General features: G+C 54.5%; 1 protein-coding gene and 1 long non-coding RNA gene across 4 annotated transcripts in view; one reads left to right on the top strand and one right to left on the bottom strand.

Moving 5' to 3' along the window:
* The first annotated feature begins 10,536 nt into the window (after positions 1-10,536).
* Positions 10,537-16,704, top strand: LOC125079437 (uncharacterized). The gene is made up of 2 exons (XR_007121123.1): positions 10,537-14,721; positions 15,580-16,704. It is a non-coding gene; the product is annotated as an uncharacterized LOC125079437 (long non-coding RNA).
* FRMD8 (FERM domain containing 8) overlaps positions 15,819-18,880 on the bottom strand; it is a 23,437-nt gene continuing 20,375 nt past the window's right edge. For all 3 annotated transcript variants that reach the window (XM_047693036.1, XM_047693037.1, XM_047693038.1), the window contains exon 11: positions 15,819-17,485. In XM_047693036.1, the coding sequence (XP_047548992.1) occupies positions 17,367-17,485 (119 nt within the window). In that variant the 3' untranslated portion in view covers positions 15,819-17,366. The remainder of the gene's footprint in view (positions 17,486-18,880) is intronic.

The raw sequence follows: 18,880 nt of genomic DNA, 5'->3' as shown, positions 1-18,880 counted from the left end.
TTCGGGGGTGGGAGAGATCTACGCCCAACGCCAAGTACAGAACCTGTAAAGAGTGACGACCCACTGAAAACCCATGTCACTTTCGAGGTCTGAAATGAAGCAAAAGGAAAGGCAATCTGCAAACCAGGAAAAATATTTGCAACAAACTAGGTTATTAATGTCTTTAATACGTAAGTGCCGTTACGAAACCACCAACAGAAAATGAACCAGGAAGCCGAAGCGTGTGTGCACGCGTACACACACACACACACACCACTGCAAATGAGCAATCCACACAGATGTTGAGCCTCGGTAACAGGGGAGCAAGGCTCCCCAGTAGAGTAGCCTGGACGCCCCCCCCCGGCCCCGAGCATTACCAGGGCCAATACCCGTTCTGTGGAGAACAGCTGGAGAACAGCCAGGTCCACACCAACAGCGAAAAAACAGATTTAGGAAACCCCTCCCAGGAGAGCGATATTTACACCATGAGTGAATCTAAAGTCCTACGTCTGACATAGTGATTTCATACATTGTCTCCCCAAGAAATCACACCAGATGTGAAAAGTGGGAGCTACAGGGAAGGTCATCACAGCTTTACTTCCTGAGAGGAGAAAAAAAAAATCAAGCAGAAAATAATTTATGTCATCTGAAGATTGTTTAAACGGATACAGCCACACAACGGGTTCCCGTCACCACCACCAAAGATGCCTCAAAAACAGGGAAAGATGTTCACTGCCAGCAACAGATAACGGAGAATTTTGTTTTTTTCCAGTTATACTGGTAAACCCTGCGATAAACCCTTTTTATATACTTGAGAACTTTAGTGAAGGTATTTCCAGGGGTGGGAAGGAGGTTCGGAGCTGAGGGGCCGGGAGGGTGGGAGGCCAGCAGCAGAGCCCGCAGTGTCCTACCCAGCAGGCCACAAGGTAGTGGAGGGGGCGAAAACACCCACCAGATAAGGTCAAGCCCATCCTACTGGGGACTTACATCTTCACAGCTTTTTATTTGGGGTTGTTCTGCTCCCTTTGCCTCCCTCTTGCCACTGCCAGGCCGCGTCAGTGTAGTCGTGTTACACGTGAGCGCCGCAAACATACAAAAACCATGCTTCGTTTCATACCAGCACCACCCGAGGCCAGAGGTTCCCATTTCCTCCAAAGACTTAGTGACCCAGAGAGGCGAGGTTCAGCATAAAACGTTCTACTAGTCCCTTAATGCTCACGGTCAAGGACCCCAACCAAGGGCAGGTGACAAGGCGGAAGAGGGGGCCCTTTCTGTCCAAGGCCTTCTGGGGGGCTGGCCAGTCCTGCAACACTGTCCGGTCAGGGCCCCCACAGGTGCCTCCACCCACACCTACTCGCAGGCCGGAGTCCTTTTTCCTAGGACTTCCAGACACGCTTCTGGCTCTCTTTGTGCCCCATTACTTTTGCTTTGCACCGTATCCTCCACAGCCTGGGGCAGGCAGTTCAGAGCGAAGGCTCCATTTTATGCTCTGGAATGCAAACTTACCAGCAACTCACCAATGCGGTCACCCACCCCTGCAACCCAGCCCCCGTGACCAGAACATAAGGGCAGGTAAAGAACAGGTAGAAACCTCCGCCTTCCGTCGACCATCTCGGGGGCTCCTGGATTAGGAGGCGGCGGCTATGAGACAGGGGCTCAGCCTTCAGCTGCCTGCTCTCAGCCAGTGCCAAACACGCACACCCTCATGGCAATTCCTCATCAGCCCACGCCGTTGCTAGGAAACGGTGACATTTAGGAAGGCATTTATAGCATTTATATCAGCGCCGGAAGCAAGAGTTTCATCACCATATAAAAAATGCGGGAGAAACCAGTGTGGAATAAAGGGCAGGGCGGAGGCAGGCTGGGGTTAAAAATCAGAGAGAGCCGGTAAACAGGAAAGGAGGCCTAGATTGTTCTAGGAGGATCAGGAACCAGGGTGGCAAGCAGGGAAAGACCCTCAAACCTGAACACCGCAGCCCCCACTCACAGCAGAGCCTTAACCTCCCCAACAGGCCACTTCCTCCTCCCCAGCATCCAACTCCAGGTTCTCAGTAAGACACATCGGGGTTCTTGAGGACCCACAAGCAGCCCACGCAGACCCAAGGAGCTACTGCCGCCTCCCCACCCAGGGTACGTCCCCCAGGCAAACTCCGACTCCAACAGCCTCTACTCATGCCCCCTGCACACCCCTGGCCTGCTTCATACAGCAGTACACACCCGAGTGCCCCCCCCCGTGTCACCCAACGAAGTCAAACCAAACTGTTTAGGACTAGAGAATGATGGGCTTAGACCCACACCCCAGATCCATTCCAGCCTCCCCCAAACCACAAACATGGAAAACATTACACGTTATATTTAGTTCCCCTCAACAAAAGGACTGACAAGCTCCCTTTCTGACAAGGCCATTTGGAAATCTCACCAGTTCCAAGTTCCAGGATATTACAAAGTAGCCCCCAGGACCCTGACACGGACCTCCACCAGCTCAAAGGTTCAGCATCACATTTTGCACCAGCATTAGACACTCCCCAGGGTGAGCAGAGCGCCCACAGCCACCCACCAGGCTGTGGAACACTCAGGACACCCTGTTCTGTTTGAGGTTACCACACTCCACTTGATGACCTCAATTACTTAACACTCAAGAGCAAATCCCCGCCTAATCTACAGTCAGAACAAGGTCAATTTCACAACAGGTATCTTGGTTTACATTCAAGATAAAGGTCAAAACACGTAACATAGCAATACAACATTTATGAGTTTAGAACTCCAACCTTTATTGGTGCTGTGAAGGGGGGGGGAAGAAAAGCGGTTAGTCATCACATACATGATGCAACAGAACTAGTTCTTACAACAGAGTTAACACAGGATACTCGAACCAACACACCCAAAAGTGTTTCCCCATACATACATGACTAATGCTCCTTTAATTCCTAGGACAGCAATTTCATTGTACCAGTCACCAATTAAAAACTGGACTAACAGATTCTTAAACGTTAAAAAAGAACCCAGAAATCCCAGGGGCAGTTAAGTATGGGGGAAGTTTAAATTTTAAGTGAACTTCAAGGGGAAGAGGCACAGATCAAAAGCCACAGGTTATTACCTCACCAAATCAATAGATGCAGCTCAGAAAACAATTATAAACCATTTTTTCAGCTCTTTCTCTGCATTTTTTGAAAACAGACCACATCAAGTACAGGTCCCTCCCCGCCCCATTTTTGTTTATTTCCCAAATTGATTTTGACTTGATAGTTTTCCCTCAAGTACTGGTCAACTTAAAAAGCACATTCAAATAATTAAAGATACAGCCAATGAACTCCAACCTTCTCAAAGGTACATGGATTGTTTGCTACCAAATACACAGTTACAGGGACCAGAAAAACGTTTTCTTTGTTACAAGAACGGAGATTAATAGCAACAATTTTTACTGCTGTTAATAGACCACAAAAAGGAGAGATGTGTTTATAAAAAAGTTCCTTTGAAAGTCATTGCATTTTCACTTTGTTCAATTTAAAATCACAAAATCTTAGTGAATAGATATTATAAACCCATTAAGAGTATACCTTAAAAGCACACTGAACTTTTAAACTTATTTAAAACTTAAGTACATTTTGAGCAGCCATTTAAAGTGTTTCCTAAGATTCCTAGCTCCAACACGGACTGCTCACCTTCACATAAACCACTCTAACAGCCAGTGAGGCAGCTAAGCCGGCGCTCATCAGCTGATGGGAATTTCTCACCCCCCTTCATGGGACTGGCATTCCCATTCAATTACAGCTTTTCAGCCTTCCCCACCTTGCAAGCAGAGCAAAACAATTTGCTTTTCCTGCATTTAGATTTCTAAAGGACTTTTAAGTTTCTAAGCAATGTTTGTGCTCTTCCCCACCTTGCAGAGCAAAACAATTTTGCTTCTTTCCCTGCATTTAAATTTCTAAAGGACTGTGCTCGCTTCGGCAGCACATATACTAGATTTCTAAAGGACTTAAGTTTCTAAGCAATATTTGTGCTTCCAAAAAGTCTATTTTTACTAGTATTACCAATTTTCTTTGCCCCCCGCCCCGGTTGTTCAGAATCCCCAGAGCTCTACTTGACCTTTTCGCCAGAATTCCCTTCAACCCACATTCCCCACCACCTCGCCCTCTGCAGCGTACACCTCCCTCACCCAACCCTCTCCCTGTCCTCACCCTCTACCCCTCCCAGTACCAACGTCAAGCTGTGCCCCACCCCACCCCACCCCTCAGGGTCCTCCCATTTGGTAACTGAAACTTTAAACAAAAAAACCCAGAGGACTCAAAAGATCACTGATATGCCCTAACTATCCCCTTTGCTTAGTTACCTGCAATGCAATTGCAACGCCCATTTTTAACAGAATTTGACCACAACCAACTTACATCCCCAAGACTGCAGCGTCAATAACCTCCCTCCCCCAAATTTGCCAGCATGCTTCATTCAAGTATTGTCTAAGGCATTTCCAATGTGAACACTTTCCCGAAATACTGCTTAGACCATCACACTAATTCCTCCAACCAAGGCACAGGCAGGTGGGCGGGCGAGAGGGTCACTGGGCTCCCATCTGCAAGATTCATCTACAAGGCATCCCTCTGCGTTGTGGCACCTTAGAACGGCCTACAGCTTAAGAATCTTCTCGAAGCAAAGTTCGTAGCCCAGAACCAGTTACGACTGGAGGCTCCATCTAGAAGATGCAGCATCTGAAGCCTCCACCGCAGAGGCGGGGCCGCCTGCCGGCATTCGGAGACCTGAAGTTGGTGCTCCCGGGTCAATCAAACCATTTCTGCGGATGGACCGATGGATCTGCTTTGCACTTTTAATGACAGTCCCTCCATAAGCTCATCTGAAAACCTTAAGCGGCCTCCTGAATACAGGGCTTCCTGAGCAAGGCCTGGAAATGGGACACTGGAGAAACTTCCTCCTAAGCCTCTGGAAATTCAATCTGCAGACATCATTTTAGGCGGGCTCTCTCCTTCAGGGTCTCCCCTCCTGCACTGCTAGGACTCACACAGGCCAGGGGGCTCCATTTCTCCTGGGTGCCATCTGATCACCACGATGAACACTACAGCAACAAACCATGGTCCATGAGGCATTCTGGAACCTTAAGCTGGTGCCATTGCCGCAGGTCCCTCCAAGGTACACATCTGATCCCCCCCCCCCCAATCTCCACAGGCAGGCAACACCCCCCCCACCCCAAGAGTTTCAGCAAGGAGGGGCTTTTTCCCCTTCACATTACCAACACATCCGAATTTCTCAGGGCCTTTGGCAACTTTCCCAAGTTGCTTACCACGTTACCAGAAGCCATATTTTAAACGAATGGATAACCTCGAGAAAGTTAAGAAGAGAAGAGCCAGAGTGAGTTCACAGAAGTTAGCACCGAACCTAGAGGAAAAGTCCAAAGAGGAACACTGCCACCTGGAAAATAAAGTGTGGGTCAATTTCGTCTGCGGACACACAAACATCCTGCCTCGCAGCCCCAGCCTGTCGGACATCAGGCGCCACATCAATAACCTCTTAGAAAGCACCTTACCTCCTCATCACTCCTGAGACCACCCACACCTCCAACGAGGGGTGTGGCCTGGACCCTCTCCCAGGCCAAACCAATACTACATACCACCCTGGGCCAGAGTGGTCAGCCCCGCGAAGCTAGTTCAGTTTCCGCAAGACCAGGCCTCATCCCCAGGCGGGGTCGCAACCCTCTGGAAAAAAAAGGGGGCTGCTGGCATTGCTGCCAAGTTCAAGGTCTGCCTTCCCAGCCCACCTGCAGCTACACCCCATTGCCTGCCTTCCTGATCATTCTCCAGGTATCAACCGCCCAGTTCCGCTTCCTCTACAGCAAGGGTGGCGAAATCCTGTCTCCTCTTCCTTCTGCCTTCCCCCACAAACCGGAGAACTTGGGGCCCACTGTAGCTACACATGGTGGTGCCCTCGTAGAGGTCAAGTTCCTCTTCCCCAGAAAGAAGCGAAAGCCCGGCCACAAAGGTTAGCCTCCCCTGGGTCACTGCGCAAACTATCAACCTAACTCTCCCCACCATAGTACCCCCAATTTCTAGCTTCCTCTTTAACCTTCCTTGATATTGGACCCCAAGCCCCTCCAGCCTCATCTAACCCTGCCTTCCCCTGCAGTCTTCCCCCGAGGCCCTGAACTAACCACCTCCTCCCTCCAAAATAACCCCAAACCCATGACCCTCCCTGTCGCTAACTCCTGACCGACAGGCCACGACTTTTGCTTTTATAGCCTTGTGCCGCGTCACTCGGGACACTGCTCAACGGGACGATTCCTCCACCGTCACTGGGGGAAAAAAGTCCCTCCCCCACCCTGTCCAGGGAGCCTCGGGCGGGTCCCCGTCTCCCGTCCTCCGCCTCCCCAGGGTCCGCCACCTGGATGCGCTTCGTGACACGGTAAACAGATTTCAAGGTCACATTTGGGACGCGATTTCCGTGGGGGAGAAGCCTCCTTTTCCTCCTTGGGAGATGCGGGGGTGGGAACAGCACTCCCTGAAACGGGCGGGGGGGGGGGGCAGGGGGCGGGACGCAGGCTGGGGCCGCACTCCCGAGGGGCGCCGACCCGAAACGCTGGGGTCGCCTCAGGTCACCCCGCCCCGCACAAGTCCGAAAGAAGGGCCGGCTGAGCGTCTGGAAAATTCCAGGAGGCGGCGGCGGAGGAATCTCTGCAGAGGACGCATCACCCCGGGCGGTGGCGGGGTGGGGGCGGGGCGCCTGCGCGTGACTCCTCGGGCGGCGGCTCGGCCTCGTGAGCGCCGGTGACGTCAGCGGCGCGGCGCGGCGCGCGGGTGGGGGCGGGGCGGGCCGGCGCGGCGGGGTTCGGGACTCTTCTGGGGGAAGCAGGGACTGTCGCGGGTTGTCCGCGGGGAAGCGCGCGCGCGCGTAGCGTCTCTGCCTGAGAAACGCAGCTGTGATTTGTGTAGGATTAGAAACGGTTGGGGGCAAGTTGATTAAAACGTTGAGGCCCGTGAAGTTGCTGCTTGGTGGCTCGTGGGGAATGTGTTATGGTTTTGTTGTTCTCTGTTACCAGGGGCCTGAAAGTTTGAAGTATTTCACAAGGAAACTCTGCCCTGGGATAGGCCTCTTGATGGTTTTTCATGATGTACTAAGTGGAGATAAGTAGTTGCAAAACAGTGAGATCAAAATCTTGTTTATGCGGAAAACAGTACAAAACTGCATGCACGCTACAAAACCCAAAGGGTAGAGACGTCCAACCTGTTTTACTTTTGCACTGGGAGGTGGGGAAAAGGGAGACTTAAAAACAAAACCCTGCGTTCTGTCCAGGGCAGTTTACAGCCTGTGATGGACCTCAGGGAGCCCTGACTGATGACCTGGGGGCCCTGCCTGCTGGCTGCTTACCTAGAACAGGCCTCCAACCGGGTTTGTTTGTTTTTTAAGATTTTTATCACTTGAGAGATCGCAGGTGAGCGTGGACAGACAGAGGGAGAGAGAATCTCAAGCTGGCTCCACCCCAAGCATGGAGCCTGAGGTGGGTTTTGATCCCATGACCTTGAGATTGGGATCCTGAGATCATTCCCCCCCAAGGCAGAAACCAAGAGTTAGATGCTTAACTGTCTGAACCACCCAGGCACCCCCAACCTGGGGCTTCTAAAGCAGAAGCAAAAGCAAACCCCTCAGACTCTCAGCCCCTCCACCAGGGCCAGGCCAGGCCCCGCCGAGTGCTTGGCAAGGCTTTTGGGAAGGGCAGTTGGCATCTCCCTGCCAGGGTGAGGGGGAACCACAGCTTGAGAACCGTGTGTGGTCCCTGTTCAGCCCCAGCCCCGCCCCCAGAAGTATAGGGTGGAGGGAGGACTATGGTCAGATCAGAGAAGGCCCTCTTTGACCAACTCGCTGCCTGAAGGTCTCCTCCCAGAGCAACCACCCCGGTCCCAAACAAAACCTTCCCTGACAATAGGCTCCCTTGACAACTGGGAGGAAACCGGGAAAGAATTGTTCTGCAGCCTCAGTGAGGGGCGTCTGCGGGTGGGGTCGGGCCCCTCCCTGTTGTTCGTGCCAAACCTGCATCTCAGGTGACCTTCAGCACCAGACACTGAGTCAGTGGGCAAGCCCGGGCTTGTTCACCCACAGCTGCTTCGCTGAGCTCCTTCACCAGGGGAAGATTCTGGTAGCTGATGGTTCATCAAGATCTGCCCCCTCAGTTTTGTCCTGGCAGCGTTTCCAGGGGTCGATTGGAGGGACTTGGCCTGAAAGAACAGTGTGGGAAGAGGGAATTACCTATCAGAATGTTCTAGAAGGCTGTGAGGCATGTATAATACTAAGCAAATTCTTTTCCTGCTGTGTCACAGTACCCAGGCTGTGGGGTTAGCCCTTTATTTATCTACAAGGCGGCTGAGCCGTGGTAGTCACTGCCCTGTGGTGGCTTCATGGACCCAGCTTGAAGTCTTAGCTTACTTTTCTTTCCTTCTAGTCTAAAAATTACCCTCATTTACACATATCGTTCCCAAGTCCCAGAAACAAACTTGCTTAGGTTTTATGTTTCAAAAAAGTCAGGAGGAGGTGGAATTAGCAACAAAAACCATTACGATTTTACAAAGTTTAGGTTTCTCCCTCACAAAAAGGAACTAAAGCCTTTCTTTGTGCCTTTGTGTCTGGAGCCACTCTGGCCTCCCGGCCCATTTTCAAGGACAAAATGGCAGTTTCAGAGACTCCTTGTTTAGAAGCTCTCCTGGCCTTCAGTTCCACACAGCTGGTTTTCTTTGGGAAAGGAATGTACTTAAGAGACCAGAGAAGGATAGTGTTAAAAAAGGAACAACCTGTCTAAAACAGAGTCACGGGGCGCCTGGGTGACTCAGTTGTTAGGCCTCTGCCTTCAGCTCAGGTCACGATCCCAGGGTCCTGGGATGGAGCCCTCCATCAGGCTCCCTGCTCGGTGGGAAGCCTCCTTCTCCCTCTCCCACTCCCGCTGCTCGTGTTCCCTCTCTCACTGTGTCTCTCTGTCAAATAAATGAGATCTTTAAAATAAATAAATAAATTAATTAATTAATTAATTTAAAAAAATGGAGTCTCTTGTGGCAAGCCACACCAAGATTTAATACCTAACTTAATTGCAGCTTCAGACCAATCAATCTGGAATTTCCCGATCAGCTCTAGTGAGGTAAGCTGTTTCATAAGGTCCCTTGGCTCTTCCCCCTAAAGAAAAGTGACCTTGCTCAAAACAATGTCTTTTTTGCTAATATCCTCCTTGTCATATCCTATTTCTGTCTATGAAGCCCTTCTATTTTGTAGGGCGCTTTAGAGCTTTCTGTTTATCAGATGGAACATTGGCCTAATTGATGAATCATTGAATGTGGCCAGCTGGGTCTTTAAGTCTACTCAGTTGAATTTTATTTTTTAACAGTAGAAAACCACACAGAGACATCCATCCCTGTCCTGCCTTGGGGGTGGGGGGTCAAGACAGTCCCACAGTAAGGTGGACAAAGGAGAGGCCTGGGTTCTGCCTCTTTTTCTGCAAATAAGGCTAAAAATACCTCCACCCTGAGGGAGGAGGAAAGTGGGCAACGTGTCAGCAGATTTCTTTGGAGCAAAACAAGCTGTTCCAGGAAAGGGCTGTAAACAGGAACTTGGATCTCTGTGTGGGGCCGACCGGAGCCGAGTGGGTGGCTGAAGCCTTGTCCTTCCTGGGCCGTGCACTTAGGAGCCCAGGGTTGGAGGGGAAAGTCCAGGAAAGGGCGCGTTTGGCGGCATCTGGATTTTTCAGGGTCAGGGCCTGGGTTCCAAGGCCTTTCTCACAGCCATGGCCATATCCCCATCTTGTGAAACCAGCTCAGCTTTGTTTCCAAACACACACCGGCCTAGGAAAGCATCCAGATTTCCTGCAGGAGCCCCTGGAAAAGGGAGAGAAGAAGGGCAAGAAACGGGTGGTACTTCAGGTTCACACCAAGGGCAGGGCAACTAGAGAATGTGCCAGAACCCCACTCCCATTCACCGCAGGTCCGGTTCCAGAGCTGTGGCTGCCCGGGTCACCTTGACTATCCACCCACAGGAGCCCCTGAGCTAGGAAGCCCCTTGCCTCAGAGCCTGGGAGAGGAACCTGCAGAGTCACTGTGCTGGCTGGGAGCCCTTCCAGCCCCGCCTGGCCCTGCCTCACAGGCAGGATCCACAAGCCGCCCCCACCCAGTCCCCAGCAGCCTCTGCAGCCCGGGCGGGAAGCTAGGCCTCAGCCCCCCCCCCGTCTCACAATGTGGCCCTGGGCCCCCTCTTAACCTCCCCCAGACATTCTTTTCTCGTTTCCACTTCATAATTCTGACCGACATTGTTCTAGCTGGATGGCCCTTTGCCCGGTGGCCTTCTGGCCTGGCTGGCCCTCCGCTGCTTCAGGCCTCTGCTCAGGGGTCGCCCTCGCAGTGGGTCCTCGGACTTGAGCTTCTTGAGGGGGTGGGTTTCTGTCTGCTCTGCCGTCCACCGGATCCCCAAACCCCCAGTCCCTGGCACGCGGTGGACCTCAGCAAATGTGTTGACAAAAGCATGTTTTGTCAAGGTCACTTGGTCCACTGTGAGGCCCTCGACAAATATTTGTGGTATTGGCAGGCTGAAGGAAGGAAATGGTGCCCAGGTCAGCAGCAGCCCCACAAACTCAATGACAGGCCTGGGTTTGGGGGCCTGTCCAGCCTGGACGCCCAGATCAGAAGACAAGGAGAAAGGGCCTGGGGCTGCTCCCTGTGGCCTGGGTCCCGGCAGCTTACCCGGAACGTCTGGGGCCAGCTGAGGGAACTAGGGGAACCGTGTGTGGTGGAGCCAGCAGAGGGCATTTGAGGGAGAGGGTGTCCGGGTACAGACTCCCTAGACCCTGGTTTATAAGACCCGGAGGAGATGGACCTACCTACCTACATTTCAGACTCAAATTTTCTTAGCCTGGGCCAAAAGGCAGGCAAGGCAGCTAGAGGGTAGGGGAGCGGGGAGGGGATCCCTAAGGCAGGAGAGGGGTCCTTACATATTTGACCTAGTATCCTGTCAGGGGACAGGGCCTGTGGGCTCTCAGTCCCTGATGCCCTTTCCTGAGGGCTCCCTGCCTAGAGCCAGACTTGGCACCTTGGCCACGCCTCCAGGAAAAGGCTCGAATGGTTAGTCCCTGACTCCTGGATTCCCAGCCACGTACACCCGACACTCCTGGCCACCCCAGCCCGACTGACCGCTCCCTGCTTTCCCTGAGTCTTGCCTAAGCTGACCTTCCACCTAGAGCTCGCCCTGCCCTTCTGCCAACCTCCCTATGTCCCTATGTCCCGCAGCTGCTGCCCTTGAACGCGCACCAGATCCACCTGCCCCGGCCCCCCTGCTGAGCTCCTGTGTCATCGCTTCCCACCCCCCAGCAGAGGGAAGTCCTGTGGAACTAGGGACCTGGTCCCACAAGCCTTGTCTCCTTCAGCCCCTGCTATGTCCTACCAGGGGCCCTCAGACTTCCTCAGCCTCCCTGTTGAGTCCCACTTGTGTAGGCCTGTACTCACCTTGCCAGCCTCTCCCCAAGCCCCATCCCCTGGGAATCCTGGTGACAGTTGGGCCGTCTGGGCAGGGAGTTGGGGACGTTGACATCCTAGTAGGTTTGCACCGCCCCCAAGAAACCCTCTTCCTTCTCCCAGCTGCCTGTAGCCCCCAAGGCCAGGCCTCCCCTTGCAGTAGGTCCTGCCGCCAGAGACCCCGTCCTCAGACCTGAGTTTTGTCTTGTCCGGACCACGACTCCGCCAGAGCACTGGTCAGTTACATTGTCCTTGAACCTCTGAAGGAGACTTTTCTACTCTGACCCCTGATCCCGCCCCCATGCCCCCCCCCAGTGGCACCTGGGAGCAAGGTGTACATGGCACCAGGCCGTCTGCAGGTACCCCAGAAACCCTCTGAGTGGTGCCCCTGGCTACTGGAGGCTACTGACCTTGACATTGAGGAAAGCCTGTGCTCTCACTGGCCTAGAGTATCCTCGATTCCCAACACCCCCACCACCGAATGCCAAGGTCAGATAGGCAGGGGACACAGAGGTCCGGAGGAAGAGCTGGGACTATTATTAACCTCCCTCTTGCATATTGTACTTATGACAAATAGTTTAAAATAGCTGTCCGGCTGAGTCTGGCTGGGGGAGGCAGGTGCTGAGAGACAGCTGTGGGGGGAGTGTTGCTGCTGGGCTGGGGCCTGGGACAGTCAGCTCCTGCTGCACAGGGTGGAGCCAGAGGGAGAAGAGCAACCCAGGATGTGCCCATCCCACCTCCTGGATTTCCCCAAATAGCCCTTGTTTTAAATATTTTGACTCAATTACCATTTCACAGAAAAACAAACAAATAAAAATTAAAAAAAAAAAAAAAAAAAAAAGCAGAATCTGTCTGGAGGACATGGATCCTGATCTTCGGAAAAAGTAGTTCCCCTCACCAGTTGGTGCTCTTGGAGGTCCAGGACCCCCGACCATAGGCTGTAGGATTGTGGTGGCTGTCGGGAGTCAGGGCCCCTGCTCTGCAAGGAGGGACACATGCAGCACCCCACTGAAGGCCCCACAGTTGGCCCCAGGTTCCAGAAGACGGGGGTCTGGGTGGGAAATGCCTGCTCTCTGCCTCTGCGGTGGCGCTGGACCAGGAAAGGGCGGGCTCAGCTGCCCCCTTCTGGCCATAGCTGGACCTGCAAGCAGTGACCTTGGCCGACTCTCCTGAATTCTGCACATCACTCCCCCTGCCAAATGGTCAAACTGGTGGGGGGTGGGGGAAAAAAAAAAAGGCAGCCAACCCTGGGGCTTGAAACTGAAGTCCTGCCCCAGGGCTAATGCTGTGTGTGACTCTGTTCTGTGTGACGTCGGGGTAATCTGCCTGCCTTCTCCGATTGGGACAGGAAGAAAAAGCATCAGGCGGCTCTAAAATGTCCTAAAATGTCCTCGTTGCCTGGGAGGAGGAGCAGTGAGAATCTGCCCCGAAGGTTCCCACTTCTCTTGGCTCAGGGCTGTGAGTGTCTGTCAGGCGCAAGGTCACAGCCAGGTTTTGCGTGACACCCCTGTTCTGTATGCCCCCACCCCTGCCCATACCCTTTCAGTGTGAGAGATACTCCTTTCATCTCTGTTATATCGAACCTGTCAGGACTTCTCTAGAAAGCCTTCGGTGATCTCCGACTCTCCTCCCCATCTGTTGTCTGTTCCCTTTGTCTCCTGGAGCTCAGGTGTGGCTGGTTCATCCTTCAGGGACAACGAGCCTGTCCGAAGTGGCTTGTGATCCTGGTCATTTCCCATCCCCGGTGTCCCCTGCAAAGCTGCTTGGACCTTGAGCTGACACCCTTTGGACAGCTCAGTCATGGACTCTCTCAGCTCCTGGTGCAGAGGCATGTGGAACTGCTTGCTGACACGTGTCAGCGGCCCCAGACATGGTCCCTCCAGACCGTTCCTTTCCAGCTTGATCCGTGTGTCCTGAACCTTTGGCTTCTTGGACAGAGCGTGAAGGCTTCCTGGGTTTCCCTGCCGTATCCTGAGCCCAGTGGGGCTTCTGGTTTCCTGTGGGTGTCTCGATGTACCTCAGGCTGCTGGCCACAGCATGAATCACTAGGCGCCGTCCAGGGGCCGGATCTGCGGCGGCCTCCTGGCCGAGGTTGTGGTGGCAGCCACCTGTACCTGACCAGCTGAGAAGCTGGGGAGGCCGGCCAAAAGCTCCCTGATGCTGTCAGTGGCGGAGAATGAGCCAGAAGTGCCCCAGCCTCACAAAGGGTTGCCTATGTTGGCTTGTTCCCATGACCTCTGCTGTTTGAGTTCTGAAGCATTATGGGGTCAGGTGGTCCTGAAGACCCTGGACCCCTGCACTTACCCCTGCACTGGACCCCTCCAACTTCTTCTGGTCCAGGGTCCTCTGGAGCCAGGTGCTGGCTGAGCCAGGCTGGGGGAGGGAAGCCCCTGTGCGAGCTAAAGGCAGCTGGTATCTTAAAACAGCAACCTTTGGTGCACTAAAAAGCCCCCCAAAAGGCCATTAGGGTGGTATTCGGGTTGAACTGTGTCCCCCGCAAAAAGATATGTTCAAGCCCCAACCCTTGGGACCTCCGCATGTGACCTTAGTTGGAAACAGGGTCGTTGCAGATGTAATTAGTTAAGATGAAATGGCCAAGGGTGGGCCCTAATCCCCCGTAACCGGTGTCCCAAGAAGAAGACGGATGCGCACAGGGAGAAGCCAGGTGACGACAAAGGCAGAGACGGGATGTGTGCAGCCACGCTGAGCCAAGGACTTCAGAAAAGCACCCGAAGCCGGGAAGGGCGAGGAGGGAGTCCTCTGTAGCTTTCAGAGGGAGCACGGCTCGGCTGACACCTTCTTTGGGGACTTCTGGGCTCCAGAACTGAGAGACGTTACATTTCCATCGTTTTAAGTTCCCCCAGCCCGTGGTACTCTGTCATGATGGCCCCAGGAACCTCCTGCGGGTGGAACAGAGAGAGAGGTAGGACAGCACCTTCTGGAATGTGGTCTTCAGGGACGAGTGAAGGAGCGAACCCGACACAGTCACACAGAGACGCAGCCCCATGGGCTGTTCCTGAGTGTCACCCACAACTTCCTAAGCTGGGCTGACATCCTCACTTCAGACACGACAAGTTGGGACTCACAGAGCCGAATCCCGGCCTCCCAGCAGCGGGGGGTCCCAAGCTTGCTGACCGCCTCTCTGGCCCGGCAAGCAGGGGCCGCCTCTCGTTTGTGGATGTGTGCCACACTCTGTGCTCTGCCCGTGGGCGTGGGAAGGAATCCGGACACGGGCCTCCCGTGACTCCCAGGAGCCAGACAGGTAAGGTGTGGCTACCATCCCCATTTTAGAGATGAGGCAACAGAGGCCCAGACACATGATGTAAGTTGCCTAGGGCTGCACAGCAGGGAGGTGGAGTCAGACACTGACCAGGGTGTTGGCGTCCAGGGGAGAAAGGTCTGATCCCTTTGAGGACAAGGACAAGGATGGCGGTCCCGCGGGTGCAGGGAATGTGGGGTGGGGGTGTATTGGGACACCAGGGTGGGAAGGGGGTTAAGGAGCGCTGAGCAAAGACCTCCAGGTGGGGAGACTGCGGGGTATGTTCTAAAAACAAGGGGAAGGACGCCTGGATGGTTCAGTGGGTTAAGCCACTGCCTTCGGCTCAGGCCATGATCCCAGTGTCCTGGGATCGAGTCCCGCATCGGGCTCCCTGCTCCACAGGGAGTCTGCTTCCCTCTCCGCCTCTGCCTGCCTCTCTGCCAGACGGAGGACCCCCCCAGGAGGCATGACTAGGGTAGAGGCCTAGTCCCGGGACCTCGCTGCCACACAGACCCTTGGCTTGCTCCTTTGAGCTCCCAAATCGTTCACAGTGTGAACTGCAGACCCCAAATGGTGTGCTTACCCCGGGATCTGTGGCAAACAAGCTGCCCCTGGCCAGGCCCGGGGCACGAGGAGCCCTCAGCGTGGGCAGGAGAATCACCCCAACCCCCTGGGTTCGCTGGCCTCTTGGCTGAGGTGCTGCAGTCCAGACTGTGCCCGGGGCCCCCATTTCCGGGTGTGAGGAGGACCGGGGCAGCAGGGGGTCTAACAGGCCATGACTGTATGGCTTAGGCTCAGGGGACAGGGACAAAGGCTCCAGCCTGCCCACTGTCAGCTCCTTGTCCCCCTGTCTCCCTGCAGACCTCCCTGTTTGGTTCCCACCACGAACCCCCAATCCCCTCCTGGACCTTCTCAGCCTGGGAGTCCCTGACCGACCACCGAGACTGGAGAACGTCCCTCTGGGCTTTCCATCGAGCTCAGCTCGGCAGCCCACAGAGCTGAGTACCTTGATGAATATTTACTACAAAGCAAGCCAGCAGCCTGTAATTGACTCCCAGGGTGTAATTAACACACTAGTTTATTTCATAACGTAAGCCACCCAAAGTTCGCTGGAAATTTATTTTATTATTAAGAAGTCACATGATACAAAAGAATGAGAATATTCAAAGGGCACTTGGTAAAATACTTCTTTGTCCCAAAGGGCAGGCAGAAAAGGTCATGGCACACAAGGGATGCTCAGATAACAGTGGAGAGACTGAAGAGTGAAAACAAGTCATGTGTGCCCGTGCCCACCCCCGCCAGCCGCCAGCCCAGCAGACAGATAAGCATTCACCTGGGTCTAAACATCGAGTGGGAGGAGAGAACCAGAGGGCTGGGCGCCAGGCGGGCTGGGCCGCTCCGGTCCAGTGACTCCAGGAAGGGGGAGGAGATGGCCTCTGGGTGGGAAATTCCAAAAGGCTGGGGATGCCCATTTATTATAACAAACAACAGAGTCTCTACTGCCGGAGGCAAGCCCACCTCGGAACATCTGAGCCGGCAGGCCAGTCTGCATTTCCCCTGCCAGAGCTCTCCACAGGGAGGGAGGGCAAAGCAGAGCCCAGTGCTCAGCGGGGCTGGGCCTGTGGAAAGTCTCAGAAGTGCCGGGAGGGCCGTGGACCCACCGTGGAGGTGCAGAGGGGCTGGGCCCGCTCTCCTCTACCCCCTCTAGGCTGGCTCTTCTGGGAGAAGCCAGGAGGGTGAAGCAGGGGGAAAAGCTACGCCCAACACCACATCCAGCCTCCTTACAATGTCCCTGGAAAGAGGAGACCAACTCGAGTGGGATGTCCCCACGCATAGGCCACCCCCGGGGTTGGGCAGATGGACACCTCGGTGCCATCTTGAGGGAGAGCAGGCAGCTCTGAGGTGGGTGGGGGGTCTCCTCCTCAAGCTACCCCGGAGCTCCCAGGCTTTGTGGAACTGGAGCAGATGAAAAAAGAGCAAACACGGGACATCCACCTCTTGGCACTGTGTTGTCCCCAAAGGCTGGCAAAAAGGCACTTCCTTCCGGTCAGAATGTGTCCTGACCACAAGGCCTGAGTGAAGGGTACAGAGGGCTCCCGAGCCAGGGCCTGCCTGGCTCCCTCCAGTTCCAGCCAGCCAGAGATGGTCACCCTCTCTGCCTGCCTCCTTGCTGCCCCACAGAGCCATCCCCAGACATGCAGTGTGGGTGGGATGAGGCTGAAGGAATGCAGGGTGTGGTCACCAGAGTCCAGGGAAAAGACCAAAGACCCACACTGGACCTACAGGTCCCAAATCCTATTCGGTGGCCCCCTGCTGTCAGCGCTGTCCCCAAGGACCGCAGAGCAGGGAACACTGTCCATCCTGAGAGGGGCACAAGGGCAAGTCCCTGGCTGGCAGGAGGCAGCCAGAGCCTCCTTGGATGGTCCTGAGACAGCTGTGGGGCAGAGTCCAGGGGTAGGGCAGGCGGGACCCTGCGGACGGACGGGCCGCGGGCCCTCACAGGCAGAAGCCACTCCTTCCCTCCCAAGGGAGCCCCCGTGCCCCACACCAGAGCCGCAGCCCGGTCCTGCCCCTCTGGGAGACGAATGCTGGGCCAGGTCCAGGGGCAGCCTCACCCTGTGCCCTCCCCCTGCCCGGCACCACGGCCCTCAGCCCTGCTCCAGGCTGTCGCTGGGCTGCACCACGGTGTAGCTCCCCTGGCTGGTGGACAGCTGCCGGCTGAAGAAGGACGTGGTGCGCTTCGGCTTCACCCGCTTGATCTGCTGACCTGTCACGGGAAAAGGAGGACTGCGCTGAGGGAGGGCTTCCAGAGGTGCGGCGGTCCAGGCCCCCCGGCGGCGCCAGGGGCTGGCTCCTGCCAGAGCCCGTTCAGACGGAGCCCCGCTCGTTGTAGCCGCGAACCGTCCGAGCCGGGGACCCTAGCTCGTCCAGCCGTGGGGCCGGCCTCCCGAATCACAGGCAAATCCAGGTTTGCACGCGATGCTGGGCCAGCAACGCTGTCCCAGGGGCTTCTGCTCAAACTGGTTCAGGAACAGACCAAAGAAACGCAACACCTACAGCGCGGACGGCGGGCCGAGGGCGCGCCTCAGTAAGTCGAAAAGTCTCACAAGTTCAAATTTCAGGCCAGGTGACAAGTTCAACACCAACCGTCCTAAGTCATGTTGATCACGCACCTTTGATAGGATGAGGTCAAAATGGCACTTTACCTCTGGGACCTTCCTCCCCAGCCCACAACCCCTAAGTATGGGGAGAGCATCAGGCAAATTCCAGTCACGTGGCCTCCTATGCTGTCCCGAGCGGTCTTCCTCCAAACGTTCAAGGTCACCAAAACCCAGGGAAATCTGAGAAACCCTCACAGCCCAGCAGCGCCTACAGAGACCTGACGAGCAAATGCAGTGTGGCGCCCCGGCTGGGAGCCTACCGCTGGAGAGGACATTAGGTTAAAGAGAAGGACTTTAGTTAATAACACTGCATCCATGTTCATTCACTGTAACACGTATACCACATTAACGTAGATGTTAATTTTAAAAAACAACAGGGCGCCTGCATGGCTCAGCGGGTTAAGCCTTTGCCTTCAGCTCAGGTCATGATCCCAGGGTCCTGGGATCGAGCGCTGCGTTGGGCTCTCTGCTCCGTGGGAGGCCTGCTTCCCCCTCTCTCTGCCCGCCTCTCCGCCTACTTGTGATCTCTGTCAAATAAATTAGTAAAAACTTGAAAAAAAATAAAACAACAAAAGAAAACAAGGCAACACAAATAAATGAACAATAATCCATGAAGAAAACAGGAATGGCCACGCACATGAAATTGGTCCAACCTCCCTAATATCCAAACATTGACCCGAACAAGTTCTTGCCGTGTGCTCAAGAGGGACTGGACGGCTGGTGCGCGCGCCGTGGGACACCACAGCCCCGTTTCTAGAAATTTATCCCAAGGAAGCGGTTCAGATTCCCAGCACGGATTTATAGCTATGTTGTCTGCAGTGGCCAAAACTGGAACTAACTGTCATGTCCCACAACAGGGAGCCAGGTGACGCCTGCTAGCCACACCAAGGAAGACTACAATAGTAGAAAATGGTTATGTTACAGAAAAATTGTTTTGCTTCTTCTGATTATAAAAATGATATGCTTGGGGCGCCCGGGTGGCTCTGTCAGCTAAGCATCTA

Source organism: Lutra lutra, chromosome 10 (assembly GCF_902655055.1).
Source record: "Lutra lutra chromosome 10, mLutLut1.2, whole genome shotgun sequence".
Lineage (NCBI taxonomy): Eukaryota > Metazoa > Chordata > Mammalia > Carnivora > Mustelidae > Lutra > Lutra lutra.
Note: the sequence above shows the minus strand (reverse complement) of the source record. Positions and strands in the feature narration are given on the sequence as shown.